The 14,704-nt window shown below is 35.9% G+C and overlaps 6 protein-coding genes across 6 annotated transcripts; 4 read left to right on the top strand and 2 right to left on the bottom strand.

Annotated features, from left to right (window-relative positions):
• Window positions 1-22: 22 nt before the first annotated feature.
• Window positions 23-1,130, top strand: LOC17885595. Its single transcript, XM_006291842.2, has 4 exons — window positions 23-260; window positions 368-457; window positions 538-634; window positions 912-1,130. Exons 1-4 carry the CDS (start codon window positions 68-70, stop codon window positions 1,048-1,050), a joined length of 519 nt encoding a protein of 172 aa, XP_006291904.2. The 5' UTR covers window positions 23-67; the 3' UTR covers window positions 1,051-1,130.
• A 58-nt stretch (window positions 1,131-1,188) lies between these two features.
• On the bottom strand, window positions 1,189-2,456 carry LOC17885918 (MO25-like protein At2g03410). Its single transcript, XM_006290253.2, has one exon. It carries the CDS (start codon window positions 2,249-2,251, stop codon window positions 1,205-1,207), a length of 1,047 nt encoding a protein of 348 aa, XP_006290315.1. The 5' UTR covers window positions 2,252-2,456; the 3' UTR covers window positions 1,189-1,204.
• Window positions 2,457-4,333: 1,877 nt separating this feature from the next.
• Window positions 4,334-6,626, top strand: LOC17886242 (clp protease adapter protein ClpF, chloroplastic). The gene is made up of 9 exons (XM_023783267.1): window positions 4,334-4,424; window positions 4,566-4,942; window positions 5,040-5,099; window positions 5,267-5,361; window positions 5,453-5,625; window positions 5,719-5,831; window positions 5,980-6,025; window positions 6,137-6,177; window positions 6,251-6,626. The coding sequence occupies exons 2-9, from the start codon at window positions 4,616-4,618 to the stop codon at window positions 6,389-6,391; spliced, it is 996 nt and encodes a 331-aa protein (XP_023639035.1). The 5' UTR covers window positions 4,334-4,424; window positions 4,566-4,615; the 3' UTR covers window positions 6,392-6,626.
• Window positions 6,627-6,639: 13 nt separating this feature from the next.
• LOC17886588 (pentatricopeptide repeat-containing protein At2g03380, mitochondrial) lies at window positions 6,640-8,761 on the bottom strand. Its single transcript, XM_006292274.2, has one exon. The coding sequence runs from the start codon at window positions 8,759-8,761 to the stop codon at window positions 6,656-6,658; it is 2,106 nt and encodes a 701-aa protein (XP_006292336.1). The 3' UTR covers window positions 6,640-6,655.
• A 607-nt stretch (window positions 8,762-9,368) lies between these two features.
• On the top strand, window positions 9,369-11,589 carry LOC17886453. The gene is made up of 2 exons (XM_023783054.1): window positions 9,369-9,572; window positions 10,334-11,589. The coding sequence occupies exons 1-2, from the start codon at window positions 9,440-9,442 to the stop codon at window positions 11,587-11,589; spliced, it is 1,389 nt and encodes a 462-aa protein (XP_023638822.1). The 5' UTR covers window positions 9,369-9,439.
• A 667-nt stretch (window positions 11,590-12,256) lies between these two features.
• LOC17884934 (uncharacterized protein At5g01610) lies at window positions 12,257-13,937 on the top strand. The gene is made up of 3 exons (XM_006291857.2): window positions 12,257-12,417; window positions 13,221-13,275; window positions 13,378-13,937. The coding sequence occupies exons 1-3, from the start codon at window positions 12,316-12,318 to the stop codon at window positions 13,758-13,760; spliced, it is 540 nt and encodes a 179-aa protein (XP_006291919.1). The 5' UTR covers window positions 12,257-12,315; the 3' UTR covers window positions 13,761-13,937.
• Window positions 13,938-14,704: the final 767 nt, after the last annotated feature.

Genomic DNA, 14,704 nt, shown 5'->3' with positions numbered 1-14,704 from the left:
AAAGTATATATACCCCTTATCTATTAAGAATCACTTACCCTCCTCACAAAAAAAATCTAAAGGCAAAATGATGCAAACCAAAATCTCTTCTTTCTCTCGACCAGGCTTCACTCTCTATGAACCAAGAGTAGTTCATCACCGTCGTATCTCCATGGCTATATGCTCATCATCATCCTCACCATCACCGTTTCACCATCTTCTCTGCAAATCCACCTTCCCACTCGCTGCCTCACTCACCCTTCTCCTCTCTCCTTGTTCAGGTAACCTTTACACTACAATTCAATAATCTTCCTGTGGTTCAGTGTATATATATATCATCAATTCATCATCATCATTATCATTATATGTATGGATCTTCCTTCCTCAGCTGAAGCAGGCTTAATGTCGGGATCAACTGGTATAGAATCAGTTCCAGGTCCCGAATTACCAAAAATCGAGTTCCTTGACAGTTTCAATGGTACCACTCTTTGCAATTCTTGAATTCTAGAACAAGAAGTGTATTGTCTCCTTTTAAAGAAGAAATCTTCTTAATTGCAGCAAAAAACCAGAAGTTCTATGCTGAGAACGATGCCAGATTCAAAGAATCTCCACTTCTCAAGAAACTACTTGAGAATTCCAAACTAAACAAAGAAAAGTAAGTCCTTTACACATATACTCATTTGGTCTTTTAAGATGTAACAGAGCCAAAAATTTGTGAAAGCTGCAAATTTTGAAACTCAATTCTCAAAAATCTTGGTCTTTAAAATGTCACAGAGCAAAATTTGTGTGAAAGCTGCAAATTTTGAAACACTGTTTTCAGAAATTCGATCTTTTTAACTGTTGCAGAGCCAAAATTGTGTGAAAGCTCAAAACTTTGGAACTCTGTTTACAAAAGTCTTAGAAACATGAACATGTGTTCTGTTGTTGTTTAGGAATGAAAGAGAGATTCAAGACAAATACTGTCTAAGAGGAGCAGAATGGGGAGTAGGAGATTGTTCAACCACAGGAATGACAGATGAAGAGAAAGAGAAGTTCATCGCAATGTTGAAAAAGAAGACTGGTGTTGAATAAAAAATGTCTGAATCACATAATTGTATTTTTTGCAAGAATGGCTTTAGAGAGAATCTATGCTAATTGTCAAGTTATCAATCCGAATCCAAATGGTACAAAACAAAACAGATGAAACATCAAAAATACTTGTAATCATCGTTTACAAACGGGTTTTTTATCGATCTGCGGTTTTGATATCGAGAAGAGAAAGTGTAGCAATCTCATTCATAACCAATGATTTGTCAGTTTCAAAGCCTATATCTTCTTTCTCAGCTTTCAAATCAGCAAACAAACGAAGAATCTTGTTTCGGTTTGCCACGAGAATCGCCACAATGTCCTCTGGTTTCTTCTCGTTCGCCACAAACAGCTTGAAGATATGAAATGCTTCTAGCTGAATGTTCTTGGTTGGTTCTCTTAAGAGATTCATCATGATTCTCAAATTATCCAAACTGCTCACATACTTAATCATCACACCTGAATTCGAACGATCCATCAACACATCTCCAAGCAGTTTTGACGCTTGCCTCTTCGTAAAGTAGCTTCCTTTCTCCAACAACCTCGAGTTGTACTCCGCGAAAAACCATTCGTAGTTCTTGGCAAGATACTCAGCTACAGTTGACTTATGCCTTGTCAAAAGCTCCCTAAAGATCTTGCTAGCATCGGTAGCTACATCGAAATAAGGAAGCTGAACATAATCGAAAAACTTCTCCAAATTCTTCGATTCGAGAATGTACTTGGCAACAACCTGATGCCGCACACATTCTTTAAGCATTCCCGTGTAATGCAACGCCAACTCGTGATCGTGATCGATTCCTTCGACTAACGAATCAATAACGTCTAAATTCGATTCAAGATATTCAGAAGCAACGAGCCGAGATTCGACTTGTTGTTTCTGCAGATTCGCAACGATCTGAGTCGCGTCTTTCCTCGCTTCAAGATCAAGCTTCGGAATAGATTTGATCAAAGGACGAAGCGTATCTTCTCGGAAAAACTCTTGAGTTAACATAAGACAAGCTTCAGGAACAGGCTCAGCTTCACTATTACCATAAAGAATCGATTTCAAATCTCTAATGTTGCGACACAGTTCCGCACAAATCCCTAACCTTTTCGAGTATCTCGAATCGATTACTTCTTCTTCGGATTCGGCTAAAGCGATGAGATCACGAGTCTGACGAACGATCTCACCAGGGAGACGAGGTTTGTTCTTGAAAAGACCTTTCATTCTCGTGCTACCTCCATGGTTTCCGAGGTTACCGCTCAAACTGCTAAGCTTCCCGCTGAATGTGATGTTGAAGGCTTCTTCATCGCGTAGATGGCTCCGTGTACGGTGGTGCTTCGACGACGGAGCTAAATCGTAGCCTCCATGTCGCTTAGCACCACCGATTCGGGAGACACACGCACCTATGTTTCTCCTCTTTTTTTTTTTTTGTTTCTTCCTTATACCTCAAAACACCAAAAAAGTCAGAATCAGACAAAACAAAAAAAAATGTATGTCTCTGTCTGTTTTGTTCAAAGCTTTTTGTTTTTTCTTCTTCCAGGGGGTTTCGCTGTGAAATCCAAAAATGTTGTTGTTGTTGCTCTCGAAATCTTATTCTTTGGAAGAAGAAAGAAGAAAGAGACAACAAAGCTAAAAATGGGGTCTTTGATTGGCTAATTTTGCCGCGCTGAATTTTCGTTGGTTTGTTAGTTTGAAGAATCTTTGATGTCTGAAAACATAATTATAGATTAAGAAAATAGTGTATTAGTAGTAATATTCTCAATTCTCTCTGCATACTAATTAATTACTTCTTAACGGTTATTATGTATTTAATATTTTATGTCTGTCTGTGTAAAGACGATATTATAACGGATTTGGTCAGATTATGAATCTTACTTACCATATTTGACGACAACAAAATATAATACTTATACACAAGTAGAGATAATTAAGCATTTAAGAGTGTACTATGCGCTAATCGTAATATCTAGTCAACTCATAATAATGATCTCAATAAATATATGCACGGGTTACGTTTTCCTATTATTATTTTGCGTTAAATCTATTTTATATCAATATTTTTTCGAAAATTTAAAATTTAATGTTTGCGTTTACTCATTTAAACTCTTCAACATTTATTTAACCTTCTACCAAAAAAAAACCTCTTCAACATTTTTTTCGAGCAGAATTTTCTTTTTTAACGACAATTTTTTTTGCTAGTTATATTTGTGTTTTTTTCTGTGAAATTGTGGTAGAATTATTGTAGATTTTTTGCTATTACAAATTCAAGTATATTTTTGAATACAAGTATATTTACAAATTCAAGTATATTTGTGTTTTTTTGTTGCAAGTTACAAATTCAAGTATATTTGTATTTCGTAAAATTATCGTAGAATAATCGACCAATATCGAAAAAATATCAAATGTATATATTAATACATTTGATATTTTCTTGACATTGTTCGATAATTCTACGAACATTCATCTGCTAAAAACTTAGAGCAATATGAAAATTAATGAATTAATCAAGAAGTTGATTCATGATATTGCTCGATAATCATATAATAATATTTTATTTGTACTGCTCTCTATATTTTTAGCAGTATCACATGTTTCATCGAAAAATTTGATGACATTAAGTGCAACTTGATCAACTATGATGGAAATAATGATGTTATTGCAATAGCAAATTGCTTACCAAACCTTGTATTTTTCCATAATTTATCTTTCAAGTCTGATGCAGTTACTTTGAGGGTGAATAAGGTCAAGATAGACATACCTCTTTGGAAAGAAATGTCACCACACATGTGTACTTTATGTTATTTACTTAATTTGTACACAATATGTGCTATTCTTTTTAGTTAATTTAATCACAATATTCATCTTTTGAAACATAGTGGATATAAAAAGCTAAATAGTAAATTATCTAGTTTCAACTCGAGAAGGTCACTATATCTTTCAAAAATCAAGTAATGGATAAGTATATATATATATATATATATATATATATATATATATAATATTTTTGGTTGAGATATACGTCATCACTTTGATTTGTATTTAGGACAAGCTTTTTCATTTTCATCAATTTTATCATATAAATTACTTTATGTTGCATTGACTTTTACAAAACTATTTTTTATCAGCTTCATCAAAGATTATTAATCATGAGTTGTTACATTACTTAGAATGTGATTACAGTAGACATAAACTTAATATAGCATTTCGCATCCAATCTAATTCATTGTTTAATGGGCCTTAGAGCCCAAGAAGAGTTAAAACAATAAATAATCTATCCAATAGCATTAAGTTTCAACGAAAAAGAAAGCAAAAATCTGTGAGGACGAAAACTCTCCGTCGTTCCGGCGAGTTTCTCCAGTTCTCGGCAAAAGTCTTTCCGGCTTCACTGAACTAATTTGTAAGTTTCGTGAAGAGGTTTCAGTTTTACAAACTTTTTTCCGTCTACTCGAAATTTTTTGGCTCGTCTCGTCTCTCGTTTCGATTTCAATTTTGAATCTCAGACAAGTTTGCTATCTATGGTTCTTGTTGGGTTTTGTAGGAATATTATCGGATTAGGAAGCTTGAGACTCTGGTCTTGATATAGAAAAAATGGTGCAAATTCAGTCGTTAAGCACGTTAACACTCTGTGGAAGTGTAGAAGTTTCAAGCTCGTGGAGGAATCGTTTAAATTCAAGGAAAGCTTCAAGCTTGTTCGGTGATCGGTGTGTTTCGTGTCAATTCTTGCGTAAATCACCGTCCTTTAGAAGCCATTGGAAGTCACTAAAGCAAAGAAACTTGTTGAGGGTTGAAGCAAGATGGCCATTTCAAGGGGGTGGTGGTGAACAAGGTTTAGACCCGAGCTCTGAGCGAAGCGAGAGTGCGAATGAAGATATATTGATCTTTTTCTTTCAGCTGGATTTGGCTACTCGTGTACAGGTCAGTTGAATTGCGAGGTTTTATCGCTTTCAAGATGATTGCCTATGGTTTTGAGGTGTTATAACATATGAGTAATCTTCGTAATTTGAAATGGCAGTATGCGTTGAATCTGGAGCAGTACGACATTGCACAACAACTAAGAGAGAAGCTAACTGAGGTATATGAATTGATATGTTATGATCTGTTAAGTGAGGATAAGTTGTGTGAAAGTTTTGAACTTTTTGATCGTGCAAAGACTGTTTAGCTTTTGGTTGGGCTTATCGGTGTTCTTGTATACCGAAACTGCAACGGAAGAGTGAATAACGTATGGTCAGTGGTTGATAGGTCGAAGAGGAGGCGATTAGGCTGCAAGACGGGAAGAGAGGGTCATCATCAAAAAGTGAAGCTCAAGACAAGGGCATTAGCATTATAAGGCTACGGTAAGCAGCTTTATTCGGTTTGTAAGACACTTTCTCTGTGTGTGTATGTGTAAACATCTGAGTATATCATGTTCATTTGATATAATTGCAGTGCGGATCTCCAGAATGCTGTTGACAGTGAGGATTATGGTTTGGCAGCTAAGTTACGAGATGAAATCTCAAAGCTTGAGGCAGAATCATTAGCTGTATCTGCGAAAGCCTTGGCTTTTGAGAAAGCAGAGTATGCATTTCGTTTGGGACAGAAACTTAGACACAAAACTTTTGGTACATCTTCATATGTAATATCAATGCTTGTCTCACTTTGGTTTTACATTCATATAGGGGATCTTAAATAGATTTCGTTTCATTTGGCTTTAGGTTACCGGGCTGTGGTTTGTGGTATGGATCCAATTTGCTGTGAATCAAACTCTTGGATGGAAGCTGCAGAGGTCGACAAGTTGCCTCGTGGATCCAATCAGCCATTTTATCAGGTAATGGTTGCAAATGTTCATCAAGACTTGCATTAAAAGAAAAAGAAGCTGAAACCATTTTAATACATATGAACAATCGAATACTTTTCTATTTCATATCTACAGAAAAAAAACATTGACATCTAAATTTCTTGATTGTGTCTTGTAGGTTCTAGTTGATGGTCGCACGCACCCAGATATACTAGTGGCATATGGTAAGTTCTGATTTTCAAGTCCAATGTCTTCAACTGTTTATGTACCTCTTGGATCTCAGCTTCCCTGCCATGAAATTCTGCTGTTACTTGACAATGGATCTTAAATTGCAGTTGCTGAAGACAATTTGTTAGCTCCCGAAAAACCCGACAAGGTGAGTAGTCTCAGTATGGACAATCAATCCCCATTGCAACTGTTTGACTCATGTTTGTGTGTGGTTTCTGCAGGAAAGGTTTGATCATCCTTACATTTCTTTTCTTTACTATGGAGCTGACACCGCTGGAGATTTCATCCCTGTCAAACAATTGCGTGAGAAGTACAACAGACCCCGGCATGAAGTTCCTTTTGATTCACAAGAAGAAGAATAAGATGAAAGCAGCATGTAACCTAAGAGTTCACAACCGCAGACTCGAGCACAAACCACAACAAAACAAGAACTTTAGCATAGCTCAAAGCTTCCGGCAACCAACTCAGAGATGTTCTGTTGGTTATATACCCATGTAGATGTAGTTAGTACTTAGCAGAACAGTTCTTGCTATATACACTGAAACGAATCAACTTTATTCAAGAATGCTTTGTGTATAAATGATTCTTTGTTCATCATACTGATTTATCCAGATTAGCAAAGACAACTAACCAACTGCTAAGAGCTCAGATTCCATTGTGCTATGGCCTGCAATCTTGCTCAGACCTCTTTGCTTCATCAGAATTCTTACTTCTTTAGCCTGACTCCATCGTCCATCCGATGCATACAAATTAGATACGAGAACATAGTAAGAGGCGTCATCAGGATGTAAATCAAGCATCTTCTTAATCACAATCTCCCCAAGATCAAATCTTGAATGCATTCCACATCCATGGAGAAATGCTCCAAAACATCTCACATCTGGTTGAATCGGCATCTTCTCGATGATGTCTAAGGCTTGCTCAAGCTCACCTGCTCGAGCTAGCATATCAACCATACATGTGTAGTGTTTTGTTGAAGGCGTGAAGTTGTAATCTTTGTACATTGAGCTGAAGTACTTCTTCCCTTCGTTAACCATCCCTGTATGACTACAAGCTGATAAAATAGATGTGAAGGTTGATTCGTTCGGCTTTTGTTGCTTTTTAAGCATCTCTTCAAATAGTTCAAGAGACCCTTTCGTATCCCCTTGCTTTCCATAGCCTCCAATCATAGCACTCCATGTGATTGTGTTTTTCTCCTCTATAGTATTGAAAATGAGACGGGCAGATTCGGCATCCCCACATTTGGCATAGAAGTCCAGGAGTGCAGTACCAATATGAACACTGGATGATGCCAGGAAACCCAATTTCACGGAATAAGCATGAAGCGAAGAACCTACGGCTAGAGACCCGAGGGAAGCACATGCTGAGAAAAGACTCGCAACTGTTACAGCATTAGGAGTCACGGATTCTGAATTCATCCGACGGAAAAGAAACAAAGCTTCATAGATAGAGCCATTTTGTGAAAACCCGGAAATTATAGAATTCCAAGCAACTATATCTTTCTCTGACTCCATTTCAAAGACATACCTAGCATCTCTATTTTGGTAACACTTGGCGTACATATGAACCAGAGCATTTGCAACATTTGTATCCCAAAGACCAACTTTAATGGATAAGCCATGAACTGCTCTTCCCAGTTCAAGATTCCCAATAAGACCACAACCTGATAAGACACTTGCAATGGTAACACAATTAGGCTTCATTCCAACCCCCTTCATTTTCTGAAACAAGCTCAGTGCCTCATTGGCATTATTGTTATGCGTGTATCCCACAATCATAGCTGTCCACATGACAAGATCAACATGCGAAGGCTCATCAAACACCCGACGAGCATTGCTTATGTCACCACACTTGACATACATATCAAGAAGAGATGTCACCAAACACGAGCTGAGCTCTATACCACTCTTAATCAAACAACCATGAAACCACTTTCCTTGATGTAAAGCACTAAGCTTTGTGCAAGCCATCACTAAAGTACCATAAGTATATTCATTACCTAAAACAGTGTTTTCCCTCATCCGATTAAACATAACCAACGCTTCTTCGTGCAAGTCGTTTTTAACATACCCAGCAATCATCGAAGTCCAACAAACCACATTTCTCAAAGTAATATCTTCAAACACTTTATAAGCACTCTTGATTTCTCCACACTTAGCATACATATCTAAAAGACCTGTCAACACAACATTATCAAAACTAGGCACCTTAACGATCTGACAATGTATCTTCTTCCCACTTTCTAAATCCTGCAGCTCTGTACACGCTTTCAAAGCTTTCGAGAAAACAATATCATCATATCTAAATCCGTGTTCTATCATAGAATCATAAAAATTTATGATTTCTAAACTCTCATTGTTCAAGCAATAACATCTGAGCATGACCTTCCATGAATAAAAATCTGGTTCAGGAATTTGATCGAACATCAAGCGTGCATCTTTAGTATAACCAAAAGAACCGTACATGCTCACGATCTTGGTGGCGATCAAGATATCACCCATGAGTCCATTCCCCGTTAAAACTCCGTGAGCTTGCCTTAGAGAACCAATGTTCGTGCACTTACTAAGAAGGAGAAAGCACGGGCTTGAAGCGGCGTAGTGCATAGAAGACTCATCTTTGTCTTCGGGCAAAACCAATCCATTGATTGTTGTACATGTGACGCATCTATGTTGAAGTACAAATCTTCTAATCGGAGAAACCCTTTGAGGTAAGTGATAGATTGAACGTAGCATTGGTCTTCGTCGTTCAAAACTTACCGGCGGTGTTGCTCTTCCCGCCAGTATATTTGGTCTTTACTGAATAAATGGGCCTTTGACGGGCCCTTACGATAAAGACACTGGTAATTTAAGGCCCGTATTATTACAATTTCGTGTTATCACATTTGTTAGAGAAAAGTGTTTAATAATAACAAACAAACAAACAACAACACAATCACAAATTTGATATTTTAATCATGTTGAGCTGGAGAAATATAATCATGTGATTAAGAAAATTATTTAATTACATAAATTTTTGTCTTTTTCAACTATTTAATAGAAAGAATTTTTATGAAATAACCAAACAAAACAAAAGAAAGATTAAACAAATAGCTGTAAACACACACAATTCAATTGAGATCTATAATTATTAATGAAATGTTCTATTATAGTATTCCCCATGCATCAGCATTTTCTTACTTTAATATAGTATTATTTCCACATTAATAAAAGTGTTTCTTCTTTCTTGATTAATAGTCAAAAAAAAAAAGTCTTGCAGACAATTAAAAATAATATTTTGTAAGAGAAAAGTCTTCTTGATATAAAAATATATATATACACTGATCTTGTTTTGCATTCTATCTTCTTCTTTCTTTATTTTCTCTTCCATTGAAGGATTCTTAAAAGCTCTCTAATTAAGGTCGACACTAAACCATGGTAACTAGGAAGACGACGTCGAAGAGATACTCGTTGGCAGCCGTCGCGTTGGTGATAGTTATAGTTGTATATGTTGCTACGTCTTCAGTCTTTGATCGTCAACTGTTTCGTTCCTCAAGTTTCTCTCAAGGTATGTAAATAATATATCAAACTACTTCTTCGATTCAAGCAAATTTTATAACTTCTTTTTTGGATACCATGCGATTAAACGCGTATCTTTATTAACAGCATTATATAATTCTAACTTTTGATAAGTTCCGGTCAAAAGAAGCAACTAAAAGTTTAAAAAGTAATATGATATTCTTGTCGAATAGAAATGTTTGTTTTATTAAAAAAAAAAAATTTTGTTTCCACAAGATCATTGTTTTGATGAAATAAAGGGTTACGTGATAGTTAAAACGTTGTGATCTACAAAGTAAAATAATGTAGTTCACATAGAGATCTGCAAACTACATTAGTATTTTACGTAAAATAATGTGGGAATTAAATTTTCCTGCCAGCCTCGGACGAATGAATAATAATTTACTTATATATATATGCATGTGAAGTGTTTGATGACTCTATTTTTTTTTTGTTTTTATAGTAAAATAAATTTTGTATGGTTACTTTTTTGTTCAGTTTTTTCTAATATTTACGTTGCGTTTTCCGACCAAACCTAAACCTAAAATCTAAAACGTGATTTCTTTTCTCAAACGTATAAATTCACAATGCCATTTTTCTTATTTTTAATTTTCGGTTTTATAGTGATATTTTATTCTTCGTACACTTGTCATAGTTTTCACGGTTGACAAAAAATAATAATTAAATGTTAGTACAATTTTAAACAACCGAGTTACATACAAATGTCCACTTTTAATCCTTATAACTAAAAATAAGAGAAGTTTCCTCTAGTAGGTACATTACAACAAACAAGGGAATCAAGAAGAATCAAGAAAACCCCACAAGAGATGACTTCATCAGCAACAATTACATGTGACCGATCCCACACTAGTTACGACCTCTGCTCAATCAACGGCTCCTGTAGTCTCGACACCAAAACCGGAACCTTAACTCTCATAGACCCAACAACATTCGCCACATCAGCACCACCACAGCTTGTACTCCAAAAGATAAAGCCATATCCAAGAAAAGCTGAGAGTTGGATCATGCCTAGGATCAGAGAGCTTACGCTAACCTCAGGCCCAATGGTCCTGACCCAATCATGTGACGTAACACATGATTACCCCGCAATTGTGTTCAGCGCTGGAGGTTATACCGGAAGTATTTATCACGATTTCATCGACGGTTTCATTCCGCTTTTCATCACGGCCAATTCGGTATACCCCGACCGCGATTTCATCGTCGTGGTAGTGAATCCAAAGGAGTGGTGGATGCCTAAATACATCGATATCCTAGGTGCGTTTAGCAAACACAAAACCATATTACTAGACAATGAAAACGTTGCTACTACTCATTGTTTCACTTCAGCCACCGTGGGCCTAATTTCACATGGGCCTATGACAGTAGACCCGACCCAAATACCCAACTCCAAATCGTTAGTGGACTTCCATAATCTCCTAGACAAAGCCTTCTTCAACCCAAACCTACCTATTACTATCAAAACCCACAAGCCTCGTCTCATATTGGTCAGTAGATATGGCAGCATTGGTAGAGTGATCTTAAACGAGAAAGAGACCAAAGAGATGCTTGAAGATGTTGGTTTCGAGGTAATAATATTCAAACCATCGACAACGACGAGCTTGAGAGAAGCGTATAAACTAATAAAGTCGAGCCACGCGATGGTCGGGGTTCACGGTGCAGCATTAACCCACTTGTTGTTTCTTCGACCAGGTTCAGTATTGGTTCAAGTTGTTCCAGTTGGGCTAGGTTGGGTGTCTAAAACATGTTTCGAATCACCGGCTAAGGCAATGAAGTTGGAGTATATAGAGTATGTCGTAAACGTGGGAGAGAGCAGTTTGATAGAGAAGTTTAACAAAGATGATTTGGTTTTGAAAGATCCTATTGCTTATAGAGGAAAAGATTGGAATGCGACTAAAATGAACGTTTATTTAAAAGAACAAGATGTTAGATTAGATGTGAATAGGTTTAGGAAACATATGAATGAAGCATACAAGAAAGCTAAATTATTTATGGATATAAACGGTTGATTTACGTTTTATGTTCCATCGTTGATTTTTTGAGTTTTATGTATTTTTGTGTGTTTATGTGTGTATAATGTTTTTATATAATTGATATTAAATCGATATTATTTGAACAAAGTGAACCAAAAATTAAACAAAATAATGTTACTAAATTATTTTGTGCCATATGCGTGAGCTATATAGATTGGTTCAATGATTTTGGAATAATTGTTATATATTTAGTGTTGCGTAACATTATTGTATGAGTTTTGTAATGGACACTCACGCATCTCTCTATTCATTATCCAATCATCTTATTCGCGTTGAAGCTAAGTTTTTTGCACTTTTTTAAAAAAATTCCTTCGAACCATAATTTTATTAATCAGAAAAAGACAACTTTAACAAAAAAAAAAAATCATAAATTCCATTGTTTTTCATGAAAACTTTTTCCTTAGTTAATTTCAAAATTAATTAGACGGTTAGAGAGTCTTCTTCATCTTTTAAACATTTGCTTAATTTGGAATTTTAGCCATCAAAGCGGAAATTAAGTTGGAAAATGAAATTAAAAGATGATGAAATTACTGAAACACCCTCGGTTCAAAATTTTCTATGAACTATTTTTTGCCTTTTTTAGCCAATGGAGAAAGAATATGAGAGAGTCGCCGCAGCTATCACTCTTCTCTGCTCTGTCACTTTGTCTTTTTACTATCAGAGAATCAGAGAGAGAGAGAGAGAGAGTGAGAGAGGAAGGAAATGGAGAAGGCGTTAACGAAAGTGACGAGCTTTAAAGTGGGAAGTTCATGGATCTCTAAGAAAGCTAAAGAAGAGCTCTCCAACATCACCAATGACCTCACTGTGAGTTCCTCTTTGAATTGATGATATCTTCTGCTTGATATGTTTCTGATGTTCTTTCGTTTTTTTTTCGTTTCTTGCATGCGATTCTTGTTTGAAACTGATTGTTTTGGTTACATTTGGTCTAATGTTGTGATTAAAAGGCGTTTCTTTTGTTAAGTGATGTTTCGGAATTGTATCAAAAATCATAGATCTAGGGAGATCTGAGATGGGTTTTGCCAAGTGAAGATGGAAATTAGTTAAGATTTTTAGAATTGTTGATACAGAGTCATATCTCTCAGACCAAGTTTTGATTTTGAGTCTTTTACTTTGAAGTTGTTGATGTAAAGATTCCAGTTTTAGCAATTTGATGTAGAAACAAGATCCGATTTTTACCAAGTTGAGACTTTGACATTGGAGAATCTTTGTACTAGTTAACTCAATTCAGCTTTTTCTCAATTTAGAGTTTACATTTTAACTTTCAAGTCATTGTTTACTAGAAAAGATGATTCTTGTTTTGGTAGTAATGTGTTCATGTGCTTGCTTTTTGAGCTAAGAGATCTACACACATTAGACAAGAACCTTGTTTTACTGGAATTTGTGTTCTTGAGTTAGCATAGTTGTGCAAAGATATTAATTATATTATTCTAAGACCATTCTTCAAAACACTCGTCTTTTGATTTGTATGATTGTGTTCATAGGCTTTGCTTTGCTATGAGTCTTTTGATTTGTATGATTGTGTTCATAGGCTTTGCTTTGCTATGAGTTGATAACCTGTTGATGTGCACTGCCTCAAATGGTAATATAATGATCTTGTTCATTTCCAGACTTTCTCCAGTACTGTTGAAGAGAAAGCAAAATGGGTTTTCAACAAGCTTAAAGGTAACATACACCATCTTGTGTTTATCTCACTCATGGCTTAGAAATCAAAGATGCAAAAGTTCCTAATATGCTAAGATGTTTTCTGTGGTCTCTTTAAAACAGGAAAACCACTGAAAAGCTTACCAGATCTTCTCAAAGAATACAACTTACCACCAGGACTCTTCCCAGAGAACATAATCTGCTACGAATTCGATGAGACCAAGAACAAACTCACTGTCTTCTTTTCTTCACCGTGTGAAGTCACATTCAAAGATGGATCAGCGATAAGGTATGCAACACGCGTAAAAGGGACTTTGCTTAGAGGCAAACTGATGGGTGTGGAAGGAATGAAGACAAAAGTGTTGGTTTGGGTTAAAGTCACAACAATCTCAGTAGAGAGCTCGAAGTCTGACAAGCTCTGGTTCACTGCTGGTGTCAAGAAATCTCGATCCAAGAATGTTTACGACACGCCTCATGATGCTATCAAAGTCGTCGGAGAGTTCTAATGATTCTTCCTTCAATAATTATTATCATATTTGATTCATGAATTTATTTGGCTATTTGGGGTTTTATTTGCATTTTGGGAAGAGGTATATTGAAAGGGAATGTGTTTATATAACTCTCATTTTCCTACCTTATCCAAGAATATCACAAATGAGTATCAAAAATATAGTACCACTGAATATTTTAAATCTCGTAACTAATCAAGTTATCTTGGGAATGTGATATTCATATAGAATCGTGACAAGAATGTCGCATCAATAATCAGAGCTTTGTTTTTGTTTCTTAAGTTGATGAGAAGGTTCCACAAGTCACTCAACCGTACATAGATCAGCTGATTTAGACAATTCTGAAGATGGATCTGTATTGTGTTCTTGCTTGGTTCCTGTTACCAACAACGGGTCTCAAGATATCATATATATCACCACCATGGCCTAATTACATTGTGATAAACGTGGAGGTCACTATTTTATAAATCTTTAAAGTATGTAGTTTATGTAGAGGGGTCCCAAACCTAAACACAATTTGTAGCTCATTAACTCAAGAACTTTGTTAATTAGCCGAAAAAACAAAACTTTGGATCATAACATTTAAACCAATGACGTTTTAAAGAAAAGTTAGGAGTCTTTTTAATCATACAAAGTGATCTTACCAAACTCAAACTTCACTATTTGCTTTATGGTCGGCTCAATATAAAACTCACACACACAACATCATATTTTGGAGACTTTTGTACCCAAGAATGTGGTTTTTTTGGCACTATTACACGATTTGCTTCTTACGTACGTATGCGGTATGCATTATTAATCTCTCTTCTTTTATATTCGATTCTTATTTGTTTCCGTTTGCATGATTTTATTGATTATATGTTTTGGTTCGGCAATTCTCTCGATGTGATAAGTGACGACTCGATTGGTTGTGGCAATGAATGAAAAGGGCTCCATGGTTC

This window comes from Capsella rubella, unplaced genomic scaffold, assembly GCF_000375325.1.
Source record: "Capsella rubella cultivar Monte Gargano unplaced genomic scaffold, Caprub1_0 scaffold_5, whole genome shotgun sequence".
Lineage (NCBI taxonomy): Eukaryota > Viridiplantae > Streptophyta > Magnoliopsida > Brassicales > Brassicaceae > Capsella > Capsella rubella.
Note: the sequence above shows the minus strand (reverse complement) of the source record. Positions and strands in the feature narration are given on the sequence as shown.